The sequence below is a fragment of the Botryllus schlosseri genome, chromosome 3, assembly GCF_051294905.1.
Source record: "Botryllus schlosseri isolate E-star chromosome 3, Bs_hap1, whole genome shotgun sequence".
Taxonomy (NCBI): Eukaryota; Metazoa; Chordata; class Ascidiacea; order Stolidobranchia; family Styelidae; genus Botryllus; species Botryllus schlosseri.
Genome location: NC_137238.1, coordinates 17,126,044 through 17,142,131, shown reverse-complemented (window position 1 = coordinate 17,142,131; position 16,088 = coordinate 17,126,044). Strand labels below are relative to the sequence as shown.

General features: G+C 42.4%; 1 protein-coding gene across 2 annotated transcripts in view; it reads left to right on the top strand.

Annotated features, from left to right (window-relative positions):
* The window catches only part of LOC145434994 (microfibril-associated glycoprotein 4-like), a 61,441-nt gene that overhangs the window by 42,104 nt on the left and 3,249 nt on the right, over nt 1-16,088 (top strand). The window contains exons 2-3 of one of the 2 annotated variants that reach the window (XM_080312240.1): nt 14,237-14,373; nt 15,017-15,113. In XM_080312240.1, coding sequence (XP_080168366.1) covers nt 14,237-14,373; nt 15,017-15,113 — 234 coding nt within the window. Of the gene's footprint in view, nt 1-1,270; nt 1,368-1,711; nt 2,029-14,236; nt 14,374-15,016; nt 15,114-16,088 lie in introns of those variants that run through there. The other variant, XM_080312242.1, reaches the window with a different exon arrangement.

Sequence of the window (16,088 nt, the reverse complement as noted above, 5' to 3'; positions counted from 1 at the left end):
GGGTCGCGGGCCGCAGCACCATTAATAGGGGCATTCAATGTATTTCCAAGTAGGCCTTAGTTGACGGTACCTTGCAGACTGACATTCCGCACGCATCGTAAATATTTTATTTAGTATTGTGAATTCACGCCTGGCTCGAAAAAACAACATTATTAGATATTTTAATAAAATTGTTGCTGTACTTGGCATAGTTTGTCAAAATAATTAGTTGTAAAGACCATGTGAGAGTGCAAATGCATCATGACATCGAAAAAGCTGTCGCGTTATAATTTTGCAGCTAGCGGACAATTAACGTGCCGCAATTATAGGTAGAATTTTAGAATTTTACAAAGATTGATCTGATATCAGCGCATTGGAGCAGTGCAGCCTAATCCGGGTCTCGGGTATACTCCTGATAACTAGGCTATTGATCAGCGTTAGATTTACCTTAGAATATTTGAACAGATCAATAACAACTTGAATATAATGATTACTGTGCCATAGCAATAGAAATCTCCAATCTCCTAAGAATCCATTTGTGTTACAGCTGTGAAGCGTAGGCTACGACTACTTTATACTCGCCACATTTAATTGGCGATAATAGCATGGATAAAGATACCCAAGATGACACAGAATGAAACCAATTATACATCAAGAGGACAACACCATGCCAATGGTTGCCATGGTGAACTGCTTAGATATATAAATAAGCTACGAAACGCAAGCTACGATCTTCTGATATTTTACTATTTTCCATACCAGTTTGATAGTTTGTTGCGTCCGTGGTTGTACCAAGTCACGGCGTTCCGCGACACAAAAGACCTTCTCTGATTGTATCATCTGACGCGACTCAACTCGAGTCATTTTTATTTTTATCACCCATTGAGTCCGAGTTCGAGTAATTCTACAAAAGGTCGCGCCCGAGTCCAAATCACAATTTTCGGTACGAATCATCAACGGGTCATGTTTAACCATCATAAACAAGTATTGTCACGTATTGGGTAATCTTCCACTGCGTCGTAACTTTTGAAAGTGATGTAATAGTGAAGTTTGATGAGCATTTTCTGGCTTCTGGAGTAGTTATAGAGAGAATTTCAAGTTAGCAAATAAAAAAAAGAATTGTAGTTAAATATTGTCGAGTACTTCGAAATCCAAAATGCCGTCGCGGGCCGCACAAAATGGTCTCGCGGGCCGCGTGTTTGAGACCTCTGCTGTACACAGTACAATACAGCTAATAGAGTTAGCCCTACTTCCAAGAATGGATGATAAAGCCAGAATATCTGCTATGCAGGATTGCAAGCAATTCATCAGCTGACCAAAACTGGCGAATACAAACTCCGAATTGATATGACTGCGATGAACGGAACAAAGATGCATGCAGAGTATAGGTTTGTCTTTGGCCGGGAATTCCTATTCAAAATGATCTTACACAGATAGTGTACGACAGCGTTGTCTTCTTCGTGACGCCGGCGCTCCAAGTGAAATTGTGATTTCCAGTTTGCAAAATCGTGGGCCAAATCCCGGAAAACGATTGATAATAATGATACATCTTGCTTTTTGAGCATTTCAGCTCTTTCTGGCGAGAAATTATTAGGATACCATTGCACGAGGAAATATTCGTTTCGCAAATTGTGCTGCACACGAAGTGATTGGAAATAAGCTATCTAATTTTTATCCATTTGATGATGCGAATTTAGTTCATGCATTATGATCACTGTTATTCCATGTTTAGCACGTTTTCTTTGGCACCAGCATCGGATAATTACCATTTGTCTGTCGGTGGATTTTCGGGAAACGTAGTCGATGAATTCATGAAGGCTCATGGCGAAAAACAATTCAGCACAAAAGACGTGGACCATGACCTCAATTCGGGCGATTGCGCGACATATTACCAAGGTGGTTGGTGGTATGCTTCATGCCACCGCGTCTATCTGAATGGGATCTATGGGGAAATGGGTCTGTGGGATTGGCTTGGTACGTTGAAGCCGAGCGCACATGGTTGAATATGCGCTTCACTGAGATGAAAATTGCACAAAGGGATTGATAGCACTTGCTCGACCGTTCGTTAGGGTTACTGTCAATTTATCACCTCCCTCCACCCTTTTTCGACGGAGTATTGAAGAATATGCGATAAATTGATCACCTCAACACATTTCTCAAGTGATACCGATTTCGTTGAAGACTTTTCAAAAGCGGAGTAACATGGACAGTCTACGAGAATGGGCTTTTAGAAGTACATAACTAAATTATTGCATCAAACAATATGTTCAAATTGCCAAATTTAATAAAATATATCCAGTGTATAGAGATTTTCCTTCAGGTGGCAGAGAATCGACTTTCACATTTTTTATAACGGTAGAACCATTGACCTATAAATGAATTAGAGAGCAACCACAAGAAACTATGGAAAACTGGTTGTTGTTGCTATTATTATTATAATGTTTGACGCACTCATGGTGGTTCAGGATGTGCTGACCGAAGGCAGAATTACATGCCGTCACCTGATCCTAGTGGAGCATGGTATCTATAGAGACTGTGATGACGAAGAAGTGTCATCAGCATGCCGAGTAAGATAGCGCAATGGTGATGCGTCTGGTCGGGTCAAACGAAAGACTCAAAAATGGGTATCCCAGGCTATCCCGTTATAGGCGCTCAGCATCCACAGATAGTATGCAGGAGAAAAATGGTGGTGACAGACTAGAGGACCTTACCTAAAAGTCGCATCGCATTCCCATCGCCATGTATGTATGTATGAATAGGGGGAAGGGGTGCTTTTCGGCCAACTCACGCCTTTTGCCACATGCCTGTTTATTCATGGAACTGTATGTCCCCAGTGGTCGATATAACAAAGTCTAACAGGGATTGTGCCGTGTAAGAACTTTGCAATAGCGAGCTAAGCGAAAGTGGAATATTGTATCTATGTGCGGATTGAACTGAACCCTGGGGCGAGCTTAGCGATTCCGTGATGTAATAAAATGCTCAATCAAAATCTCTATCGTCAAAGCATCTCGATGCCGCAGGCGAAAATAAATCCAATCTCCCCTTTCCTCCCTCCACCTCTCTCTCTCGCTCGAGTCGAAGGGTTTCGAGTGGAAAAGAGTTTACAAAAAAAGAAATAAAACTTGAAATTTTTCATTTGCACCAGACTCGGCAATTTTGTAAGCCACATGGTGTGGCAGCAATGACGATGTACAATTAAGAGTCAAATACCATTGTTATATCATTGGTTATAATATTTCTATTACTGTGACCTATTATTATGTTCAAACTATCCTCCCACCATTTAGCCTGTAGCCATTTAACTTTGTTTTAAACTTGTTTATGGCGTGAGAAACAGTTTCAAGTTATTCTAGCATGACTTTTGTACTCCAATAACGCAGCCGACTGGATGATCCGGGGGTGCCTCTACGTCAGGATAAGGTAACTGAATACTTTTTTTTCATTATGAGCGGATTTAGGAGAACAGATACGTAAAGCATAATATATATGAATCATATTGAGGCAAGAATCTATGCCGGCTAGGCGTTTTTACGCGAAAACAGTGAAAATCCATGTAAATCGCTATTTTCACTGCTCTGCGTCTATAAATCAGTGTTGGGATGACTCGAGTCAACTTTTTCGTATGACTTGACTTGACTCGAAGGTAGTGACTTGATCCCAACACTGCTATAAATAGTACCTTTTTGGTAATATTACGATCTTACCTTTACCTCGACATCACTCACTTACATACTTCCAAGGTAATATTAAGTCGTAACTGTGGGATAATATAGCCTACCTCAGTTGTCCTACGGAACGAGCCTCCATTGGATACTAGGTATATTTGATTTCACGAAATCGCCTCATAATTAACGTCCTTTGATACTTTTGTATTTACAGACTTCTATCAGTCGATAGGTATTGGCCCATCTTTCCTAGTTTACTGCTTACTTTCTGATATAATCTTACTACTGCCGTAACTCAAAAATGTTCGAATGAAGAGTCGCTGTTTCGTATCAAGCGCTAGCCGACCACGCACTCTTTAGTCCGTTCCCGACCTGTAATCTGATATCATGCTATAAAGCAGTGGTTCTTGAACTTTTTAGACCGCAACCCAAATCTGAGCTTTGGTGGCATCTCGCAACCCAAGCCACAGGCTTCGAAAATAATAGTTTTTAATATTGGTACGGGCTAGCTACGGGCATGTTTGACATAGAGAACGCGCAGACAACAATTGTAGCCTACGCAACGCAGCTATGAAACATTTCTGACGCATGCAATTTCAGACTGGGGTGCATTACTTTCATGTGCATTTGTGCTACAGTGTACTCAGATTGCAAGGACGGGACTATTTGGTACCGACCATTTCGAAGACCGGACATATCAATATCCAAGGTTTTGGCCAACCAAGGACGGTCATTTTTGACTAAAGTTTTATCGCCGCCGATCTTTTTGGCATCGTACTTTGCCAAGTCGTATGTTGATGAAAACTTTAAGTCTTTATTTGCTTCGGCACGGAAGGGGTTCGCCTCGAAATACCTGTGGATCCTACACACGCTCTTTGCACACTCAGGAGAAAGAGCCAGACGGCATTGTTGCGTGACAAAGCCAAACTCGATCGCAATCCAGAATTCGAAGCTGATTTTGGGAGGTTCGAGAGCCATGAGTAGAATAAAATTTATATCTTAGTGATCAGTACAGCATCAGCGTTCCATTGATATCCGTTTTATCAAATTTAGCGCTCGGCAAGCTGGTCAAAAATGGCCGTAAAATTGGCTTTGGCAAAATGGAAAGTATATGACGTAACCGAAATGCAGTGAGCCGTTCAATCTCGCTGTGTCCACACCATTTCAGACACTATGAAGAAAATTACTACTTCCACTTTGTAATCGAGTAGAAATTTTTCCTTTCGCGTTCTGAAAACTCCGATCACTTTGATCTCCATATATGTCCATTACCTATACTAAGTTCAATATAACACTGATTTAGATCTAGTATAACCAGTGGATCGAAAAGATAAATGTACGTGAGAAGGTGAGAGATACCCGGGGAAGAAATGCGACATGGAAAGCAAGGTTAGCAGACATATGGTTGACAATAACGAGGACAAAATTTTCATCATTCATAAAGAATGAATTCAGTTCCAATCTGACCCGAAAAAAATTAAGCCAGTCAATATCTACCCCGGAACTGGTTACTAGACACTACTCCTAGTATAGTCTGGCCGTATCAGAAAAAGTATGAATCCGGCTCCGTTCTGGATCCGGCCAAAACAAATCCAGCGGATATCCCGTACATGGACTATGCCTGCCCGCTCTACTACCTATATCAGTGGTTCTTAACCTTTTCTCCTCCAGCGCCCCCTTTCAAAAATTATCGTGCTCCAGCGCCCCCCCCCCCAACTTCATAATGTAAGGAATGTAATAAAGACAATGAGTAAGAGGGAGGGCCGTAACAGCACTTCGTCAACCCCCTAAAAACGATTGCCTTGCGTACCCATAGCGTGATAAACCGAACTTCTGAGGGCTTCGCCCCCACGAACCCCCTATCGTGATTTCGATGGTCAGCAAAGTTTGTGTGGCCTGGTCGTCCTAGGTACCAAAATTTTCTATAATGCATGAATGAATAGGTGGTAATTACATATATAAATCGCGATAAACTGAGTGAGCTGTTGTATAGGAAGATAAAGGGCACGTAATTAATAATTAAACATATTCGGGCGTGCCCGCAGGTACAATTATTCGTTACCAGGGCCGTAACAGCACTTCGTCAGCCCCCCCCCCAAACAAAAATCGTTGGCCCTGGGCCCCCATCGGGTGATAAACCAAGCTTCCGAGGGACTTCACTCCCAGACCCCCATTAGGCTGTCCTCTATTTGCTGAAAGCCTGTTAGGTATCTACATTGGGTGTCCATTTACTGAGGCAGCTATTTTCGCCTAGTCGCGCGAAGCGCGAAAGATTTCACTAATTAATGATTGAATTGGTCAATATCATCGGGAATTGCATGCAAATTGAGATTAATTTTTATCCTCTCTCTGCTCACGTAAACACATTTACCGGTAGAGCTGAGTGAGGTGCAATGTTCCCTCTAAGCTGCGCACGTGCGCAGTGCTGACACGGTCTCTGCGTACAGACAATCTACGTTGCGCACAACAAATCCGAAGCTATTACCTTTTTTTAGTCGATACGCGCTGTTGTCCAGGGGTCAGCGCAGTGAGTTGTTGAGTGTGCGCAGACTCATCAAAACTTAAAGCGAACAGTGTGAGGTTTCTTGGAAACTGTAGGGCCCGTTACTAATAATTAAACATATTCGGGCGGGCGAACCCGTTGGTATGACTTCGTTGCATGATGTTATTTCGTGACCTCCTGTCTGCAATATCAAAAAATATAGAATCGCCCAACAGGGATATCGCCGAACAGGAATATCCCTGTCGCCCAATCGTACTAAACTAAAAGACGCACACGATTTCAAATCGGTATTTCTTCACTGTCCCCCCATATCGCCCCCTGAGCGTTTCCGCCCCCCTTCAAAATCGCCAGCGCCCCCCAGGGGGCGCTGGGGGCAAGGTTAAGAACCACTGGCCTATATCCTATTGCGGCCCTGTACTTGAAATGATATAACTTATACTCCAAATGATATTTATCGACAAAATTCAACTACGATATGAGACGGATACGCTCATGACAGAATTCAAATATTTTTCTGTCGCGATAAAAGGTCATTCGACAAATAAATCGGTACTCTCGATTGGCTTGAATGTTTACCCGCTCGACGTGTGTTTGGGCTGATAGCATATTGGTCATATTAATAGTGACTTTGTAAACTACCCACACCTGACAACTGCTGCGTATTGGGTGAGATTCAATTCCTCGGAATCTTGCGGAAACCATTGCTGATCTTTGCGTATGTCAAGTGATGACTAATATCCATTATATTTTCGGATCACAAAAAGATTAGTAACATACAACTTAATCTGTTATTTCCCACCGAATTACTTTGTCTTATTACGTCAAGCATATGTATACCAGCTATACATAATATGAATTAGAATAAAGTATTTCTGCGCCATCAGTCAAGTCTTCATAATCTCGTGATCATGATATGACACCGAATTCGTCACGGATTATACTTGACAACAACCACTCACAGAAAGTGAGAATTTTCAACTCTACTTTCATAACAAGCTCATGCGAATATATGTGTAGGCAAATCGTCTTCCTTGTACCAATTCTGTAGACGATGTGGTACCTCTGTGAAAGCTGCAGGTTCGGAGCTATCGATACAAATTGTATACTGCTAAAATATATGTGGTGAGTTTGCGACATGAGATCAAAGTAGAGGCCTCTGGTAGAAATAACACATTATGGCGCTGATTTATGGACCAACAAAATTAGAAATTCCAACGTAATGAAAGCGCTTACATAATTTTGAATCGTAGTTTCTATAATGACGTGCCTATATAGACTTTTGTATTACAAAGAACGAAACAATTTTTCAAATCACGAGATGTTTAGGAGAAATTCGGTTTCTTCCAAACTTTCGAGTATAGTGGCATCATGCCTGATATGGCAATTTGAGTACCACCCTACCGTGCCTCCTAGAGCGGTGCGTGGACCTGAACCGGATAGGATATCTGATCGGGTTATTTCTTTTTTGGCCGGAGACGGATCGGAGCCGGATCCGTGCTTTTTCGTCTGTGTTCAATACAAACCTGGAAGTTTTTATTTTCATATTTCTTTTGTTGCCATGTTGAATATATAACCTGAGCCCAGTGGCGGCTCGTCCTATAGGGCAACTGGGGCATTGCCCCACCTAAAATTCTGTTCAATAACAATTTAACCATTTATAGACGCACACGCACAGCAATCAATATATACCGAGATCACAGCGAAACCCGCGTTCTTCTTGTGCTTTCGCTAACAAATGCCCATACATAGCGAAGTCTCTGCGAAAATCGAATTCTCTTCTGTGTTTTCGCTTTGTGAATGCCTAGCCGGGGCTTGCCCCGGTAGCGCTCATAACAAGCTTTCACTATCTATTCTCTCAAAGCCGCGCACAATAAAGAAACGGTGATTTACTCTCTCCTATTCGTAAAATGGCCGAGCAAGTGGGGCAACTATGCCGGTCGCCCTTAAGGTGTGATGTAACAATCGTATCTATATCTGAACTCGGTTACCGTGATATGCGTTGAGTCGACCTTTGCTGGTATATGTCGATTTTGACGGTGTTTCGCACCATGATAATTCTTGAAACTTGGTATGCTATGTCGTGAAGGTAGTATTTAGCACTGCTCCAAGTTTCAGGCTTGCTACTTAAAGATAAGGGTAGTAATTTCGTTTCCGAAGTTCAGTGTGTGCTGATCTATCATGTACATTGTACAGCAAACAGATTTTACTCAAAAGCCGGTATTGGGCTCCATCCATTGAGTCGAGTGAGAGCTGACTCTTCATTTATCGCTAACAGATTTACGCAAAAGCCGTTATTGGTCTCTATTGATTTTAACGATGTTCCATACCTAGATCTGTCATGAGCTTTTGCACGGTATGTCTTGATTTTAGTATCGAACGCGGTGCCAAGTCTTAAAGTTGACACTCAATGATTGAGGCAGTTATTTCGTTTTCGAGGTCGAGTATGGTAGAGATGTGCGCTGATCTGATACTTAGCCTACCTATATCATTGCGGATCTCACGCAAAAGCCAGTGTCTGTCTGTGCTAATCTAGTCTGCGTCCCATAACGAGATCGGTGATGATATTTCCAATGGTATATCTCGATGATCGCATGAAACAGCTAACTAAGATTCTCGGTTTGCATTCAAATATTCTCATAATTTAATGCTCGCCAATGTGCATTTCACTGTGAAATTGTGGCCTTCAAACCATTTGCTTACAATCCCCTCTCAAATGCGATGGCTATTTCATTTTCGATGTCGGCTAACAGCTGATCATTCAATCAGCCTATTCCTCGATCTATTTTACTCAAAGTTCGGTGTTCGTCTGTTTGTATTGATTTTGACAGTGTACCATGCCGGAATGGGTTATGAGATTGCGAATGCTACTTTTCGATGATTTCATGTAACAGTATGCTAAGTTTACGGCTTTCATTCATGTATTTATTGATTAATATATTTTCTAGGGATGGTGTGAACCTCTGAAAGGTTCGGGTTCGTGTGAACGCGAACCTTTTTGAAAGGTTCTGTGTGAACACGAACGTGAACCTCGTGACGTCATATTGCTAATTCCAACCCTATCTTTCAATGAAGTGATAGCCTATATTAATGTACACGATACCTAGCGAAGACTCGGGCCACATAATGAAGTACATATTGACGTTTAAAAAGTCGCTAAATGTATCAATCGCGGTTATCAAAGGATATAATAATCTCATAAAATCAATACATTCCGTCGCTTTGCCAACAATTTCGACGAGGACTTACCAGAGAATATAAGCTTACGCTTTAACGGTCTTAGCCAGACCGGACAATGTGTTCGATGTCCGAGTATTGCTACATTTATATTGAGCAGAGTGTAAAACGGGTTTCTATACTCGCTACCGATACCATAAACAATAAGTTATATAGCAGTAGCCAGCATCTTAATCGCGCGGATTTGGTTTTAATAATACAGTAAAGATATGACGTCAAGATTAACCCCGTACGCCCGCTCGATTTTTTACATCAGAAAACGATATCAATGTCATTGATTGGTTGAGTAAGCATCATTCGATGACTACGTATATCGCTCGTGATGTTGTGTGATTGCGGGTCAAGCGCACCGCAGAGAGTCACTAAATATTCACAAACGGAAAGCTGGATATTTCGAGAATTTTTGTGTAACAGAAAAGCAAGTAAAACTTTTAAGGTTTGTCAAGATGCATGCTCGTTTAGCGTTGATTTTTTATGCTGCCAGCGCCATGCATAAAGTGACCCGCAGTTGCAATGCAATAAATTTGAACCAAAGATCTTATAATGAAGTGCAAATTACAATTTATTAAAAAGGTTCACAGTGCAGAACCTACCAAGGTTCTGTTGTGAACGCGAACCTCTAAATTTCCAAGGTTCACACACAGAACGCGAACGTGAACCTCACGTTCACACCATCCCTAATATTTTCCAACGGCGATTTCGCAGCAGACTTATAGACAGTAAGCCGTATGTGTTGCGTCACAATCTCCAGTTTCAAGGCCAAAATGTACTATGTTGTTCCGAGACCGAAGTTCCGAGGCCGCTGTCCTTAGTTCTTCAAAGACCATTCAAATTGATGTTCTGGATTCAATATGACAGGCCCAATCTATGAGATAACAATTGCGTATGTGTCCGAAGTCGTTGACCTTTGCAGTTAGGCTTACGCAATCTCTCGAGTTCTAGTCATTGGAATTAGTCTGGTCAAGTCAAGTGCGAACATGAATCGTATTGAATCTTTGCTCCGTGCGTAGGCTAGTTTACGAAGTTGCCTTAAGCGTAAATTAGAGGTCTAGAAATTGTCCAGTCCATTGATCCAATCGTACGCCGGGTACCTCCGCTTTGGTTGCCTATCACCTGGTCGTAACTCGTAACCACCAGCTCAGTGGTCGTAGCACACCAGGATCGTGTACGCAACACTTTCGGACGGGCTTAGAAAAATTGGGGGCCTATCGATTTGCGTAATCTCTAACTATACCATGAAATCATAACGCATGCTACTAAGGATGACCTGATAATTTATTCGTGGCATAGGGACGATTCTTAGTTCACGTACATTATGTAAAATAATCCTTTGATTAAAAAAAATGAATAAAACATTTGTTACCACACTTGAAGTCACGGCTCACCGGCAAACCTCTCGCGGCACCTACGTTAAAATCACTGTTGTCGGGAAATTCATGTGACCATCATATTAAAGTTACTTTTTAACGTTGGAAAACGCCATTGTGACGTCATGTTGATAAAAGTCGCTCGCAGCCCTTGCCCCACCGCCCGATATTGTCACGAGCCGCCACTGCCTGAGCCCGTACCGTATGATCTACAGTTTTTGTAGTTTACTAGAAATAGTTATTTGTCGTTCCGCCCCGCACTAGCGCCTCCCTTCCAATAACGAGATAATCTCTAATATAACGTATATACGCCTATGTCAGGAAGAGTTTCGCGACATTCGTTAGTTCGGAAATGTGTAGGTTGTAAGTAGATAAATGTTTTTCCGGAACGCTTTTGGTAAAGTGGACTAGAAATCTCTCCACCAGATACGAATAGATATAATCAGAGGTGGTCAGTAACTAAGTACTTCTACTTTTTGAAGTACTTGAAGTACTACTCACACTACTTTTTGAGTAGTTATGATATTCGACTACTTCTACTTCTACTTGACAGTTTTCAGTTTTGTAGGCAAAAATAAGCGTGGAATACCTACTTACTTACTTACTTACTTTTGAACCAGCACTCCTACTTCTACTTGAGTAGAAATTCCGGCGTTACTTCTACTTCTACTTGAGTAGCGGCGGTGACTACTTTGACCACCTCTGGATATAATTCGCAAAGCGCCACATACATACCGCAATCTATGTTATTAGTCGTAGGTGTTGGTGTTGGTGTGTCTTACACCATAAACCAGTGTGATTCTAGCAGATAGGTTTACAGCAGTGGTTCTTAACCTTGCCCCCAGCGCCCCCCAGGGGGCGCTGGCGATTTTTAAGGGGGGCGGAAACGCTCAGGGGGCGATATGGGGGGCGCTGGGCTCAGGGGGGCGGTATGGGGGGCGCTGGAGAAAAATGGCTTCGCAGTAGATGATGTGGTGATAGGACATATCCTTAATGAATATTCAGAGCAAATTAACACCGAAAACTTCGTTACATATAGCCTTCAAAATGCATATAGGTTTAATTGTCCATGGGCGCATAAATGACTGACACCGAATGTTCCTGTCGTGGCAGTCTGAACCCCAGAAGACGAATTCCATCTGGCAGGGAAAAATTATATGTCAGTGAAGAAATACCAATCTGAAATCGTGTGCGTCTTTTAGTTTAGTACGGTTGGGCGTCAGGGATATTCCTGTTGGGCGATATCCCCGTTAAACGATTCCATATTTTTTGCTATTGCAGACAGGGGGTCACGAAATAACATCATGCAACGAAGTCATACCAACGGGTTCGCCCGCCCGAATATGTTTAATTATTAGTAACGGGCCCTACAGTTTCCAAGAAACCTCACAATGTTCGCTTTAAGTTTTGATGAGTCTGCGCACACTCAACAACTCACTGCGCTGACCCTTGGACAACAGTGCGTATCGACTAAAAAAGGTAATAACTTCGGATTTGTTATGGGCAACGTAGATTTTCTGTGCGCAGAGACCGTGTCAGCACTGCGCAAGTGCGCAGCTTAGAGGGAACATTGCACCTCACTCAGCTCTACCGGTAAATGTGTTTACGTGAGCAGAGAGAGGATAAAAATTAATCTCAATTTACATGCAATTCCCGATGATATTGACCAATTCAATCATTAATTAGTGAAATTTTGCGCGCTTCGCGCGACTAGGCTAAAATAGCTGCCTCAGTAAATGGACACCCAATGTTGATACCTAACAGGCTTTCAGCAAATAGAGGACAGTCTAATGGGGGTCTGGGAGTGAAGTCCCCCGGAAGCTTGGTTTATCACCCGATGGGGGCCCAGGACCAACGTTTTTTTTTGGGGGGGGGGGGGGGGGGGGGCTGACGAAGTGCTGTTACGGCCCTGGTAACGAATAATTGTACCTGCGGGCACGCCCGAATATGTTTAATTATTAATTATGTGTCCTTTATCTTCCTATTCAACAGCTCACTCAGTTTATCGCGACTTATATATGTAATTACCACCTATTCCTTCATGCATTATAGAAAATTTTGGTACCTAGGGCGACCAGGCCACACAAACTTTGTTGGCCATCGAAATCACGATAGGGGGTTCGTGGGGGCGAAGCCCTCAGAAGTTCGGTTTATCACGCTATGGGTGCGCAAGGCAATCGTTTTTAGGGGGTTGACGAAGTGCTGTTACGTCCCTCCCTCTTACTCACTGTCTTTATTGCATTCCTTACATTATGAAGTTGGAGGGGGGCGCTGGAGCACGATAATTTTTGAAAGGGGGCGCTGGAGGAAAAAAGGTTAAGAACCACTGGTTTACAGGATACGCAGAGTAAGCTACAACAAAGTAAGCGATATTAAGTTCGTTTTCGGTCAACTTATATGTGACATAACGTTATAGGCGCAACCTGGCTGCGCAATCGTTGAATGACTGATTAGATTCGCAGGTTCCAACAGCGCATTTGAAAAATGTGCCGTACAAGCATATTAAATTTTTTACGAGTCAGTGGGCACTCCTCAACTCACTGCAGTAAGTAACGACTAAAAAAAGGTCATCACTTCGCGCGGACGCGCACTGCCGACGCAGTCACCGCGCACGCGCGCAGGCTATCGGGAACATTGCCTTCAAGTGTTGTTGTTTGTGATATCCATGGTGTTTGTCGACTACTATAGCATATATGGTCATTTACACCAGGCCAACTTTCTTCATTTTTATGCCGTAGCTGCCGATATGTCGCACGACTCACTTCCAGGCTTTCATAAGACATTGCTTACACGGTTGAGATGGCGACGAGGAGATAAGCTACACCTCGTACGCTTGGGCAGAAATTGTGGAGTCCAGCTCGGTCGGACTCAAACCCGCTGCCCAATTGGTATTGCAGCGACAATAGTGATGATATGTATTCATACGGAATGGCTGATCAATATAGACTACTTGGAAATTCGTAAATATGTTAAACTGTGTTCCGATAAATTCCGTGATCGAATCCCAGCTGCTTTAAAGTTTTGTGTTGCGGTTACCAAGAATGCATTCGGGAAATGAAACAAAACTATTAGAGAGAAATTCATATATATCCGACACCATTCAATATTTGCAGAATGTTCAAATATATTGTGGTTTTCTTATTGGCTGCATTGTCAGCTCGTGCGCACAAGGAAGTGGTAACATTCCAGGATTTGGTATGCCAACATTGTCACTCGATGACTAATGGACAACTTGATGCAGTAACGACCGCGAGGGGAGGAAAGGCTGGACCGGTTGGTCCTCCTGGAGAGCGCGGGTCCGTTGGCCACAAAGGAGAGCCTGGAAACCCCGGATTGCCTGGATCCAAAGGCAACATCGGCCCTATTGGCCCCACAGGAAGCGTCAATGTAACAGCCCTGAAAGAAATCATTAAGGAGCAATTCTTAGTTGGTAAATACCGAGGTCTGTGTCACGAAGGCACATAGCAAAATTTTAGGATCCTTTGCAGAGTTTTCAAAGAGGTTCCCGCGAAGCTGCGATGAATTTGCATTTCATGACAAGTCAGAAGCAGCACTCAGAATATTCCCATCGGTTGATAGAGGCGCGGATGCATTTTGTCAACGTACAGAAGATGAGATTTGGACTGTGTGTATTTTTACGGTTTATTTTCCTCGTTGGCCAGATTGAAGTGCAATCCATGAGTACCAAAATTTTTATTTACGACATTTGATAACTATGTATCTTGCGATTGCAAAATAACCATGGAAAGCTCTACACTAGAGGTTGGTGACCTTTTTCACGCGACCAATAATCCCGTTCGCAGGAACGGTGGTGACAAAGCTAATCGTATGTATGACCGGTTGGGAATTTCCATTCACATTTTATTTCCGGAAATTGTTCCGTCATGAAATTAGTCAGAGATGCTACTTAATTATCATTCGATGTGCCCCTGTTTCCCGTTCATCGTGATAAATACTGCAATGGCGTCGAACCTTTTATTTTCTGATTCTACCTGATAAAGTGATTTTGTCTTATCTTGAAATCATATGTTAGAGTCGTGTTTGTATAGGACCATCAATGGCCCGTTAACCATAGCATTAATATTACATGGACTTGAAATGAAAACATTTCCTGAGCCAAACCATTGTTCCTAGAAACATTATAATATCGGTCGGTTCCAGCAAGCTTATGCCCGCAGTACGCGGTGAACATAATATAAACAAATAATCTGACATAACTCAAGAATATGCAACGTCTAGAGCTTATTGGTTCCGACTCCTTCGCCCAGGTCATCCAAAGAAGGCAAGACGGCAGCGTCGATTTCTTTCGCGATTGGAATGATTACGTCACAGGGTTTGGGAATGCAGAGAGCGAATTTTGGATCGGTGAGAGAACTACAAATGTCTGCTATTACAACGTCCACAAGGCAGAGACGCCTATCACATTTTGGTTATTGACTTGCCAAGGTCGCTGTCAAAGGCTATGATGCAATGCTGCTGGTCAAGTTGGTGATCGTATATAGTCATTAGCTCAATGATCTATTTTAAATATTTATTCAATGCGGTAGCTTGGGTTTCGGTAAAGGATCAGTGCTTCCCGACCTTTTACAGTCCGTAACCCACTTTAAATGCAATGTTTCATTGTGCGATCTACCGTGAGACATGACCGAACGAATGAGATCTTAATTCGACGTACAATGAGTCGTGTGAGTAACGAGTGAGACTATACGGTATACGCCCAGTGAAATTGCGCAACAATTCTAGAATACGAGTGAATCAATCAGACAAGAATACACGTAACAGATAGATGATTATAAACGAGAACGCGCAAGTTCCAAGCAGTCATTCGTTTATTAGAAAGGGGACCCGAATTTAGACTACTTCGCGGCACTTGTTTGTTAATCAGTATAATCAGACTCGATTGCACTTTCCAATCAACGTTTCCAATGCCTTTAAAGGAAGGAATGAATTCCATTTTTGAGGTATACATATACACCGTCCAATTTTAAGCTTCACTTAAAATGTCAGTCACGAAATCTTGCTCACGAATTATTGTGAGCACGGGCATATAGCGTACGGCACTTATGAGCGCAAAAACAATTTAATTTATAGGAGAAGAATGAATAGTTGCCCGTACAATCGTGAGAAGGCAAAGTGTTTGGCATATTTTATTGTAAACTGTAACTCATAGGAATTCCTCGCGACCCACCGATTGGGAAGCACTGGCTTAAGTGATTGTAATTATTATTTCAAGCGCAGTCACCCCTCCGTGATGGTAGACGTATAAAGTTTGCGAAGGCAAGAGGCTTGTACTTGAAAAATGTACATGTATACTAAAATGAAAGCCAATATGTTTAGTTT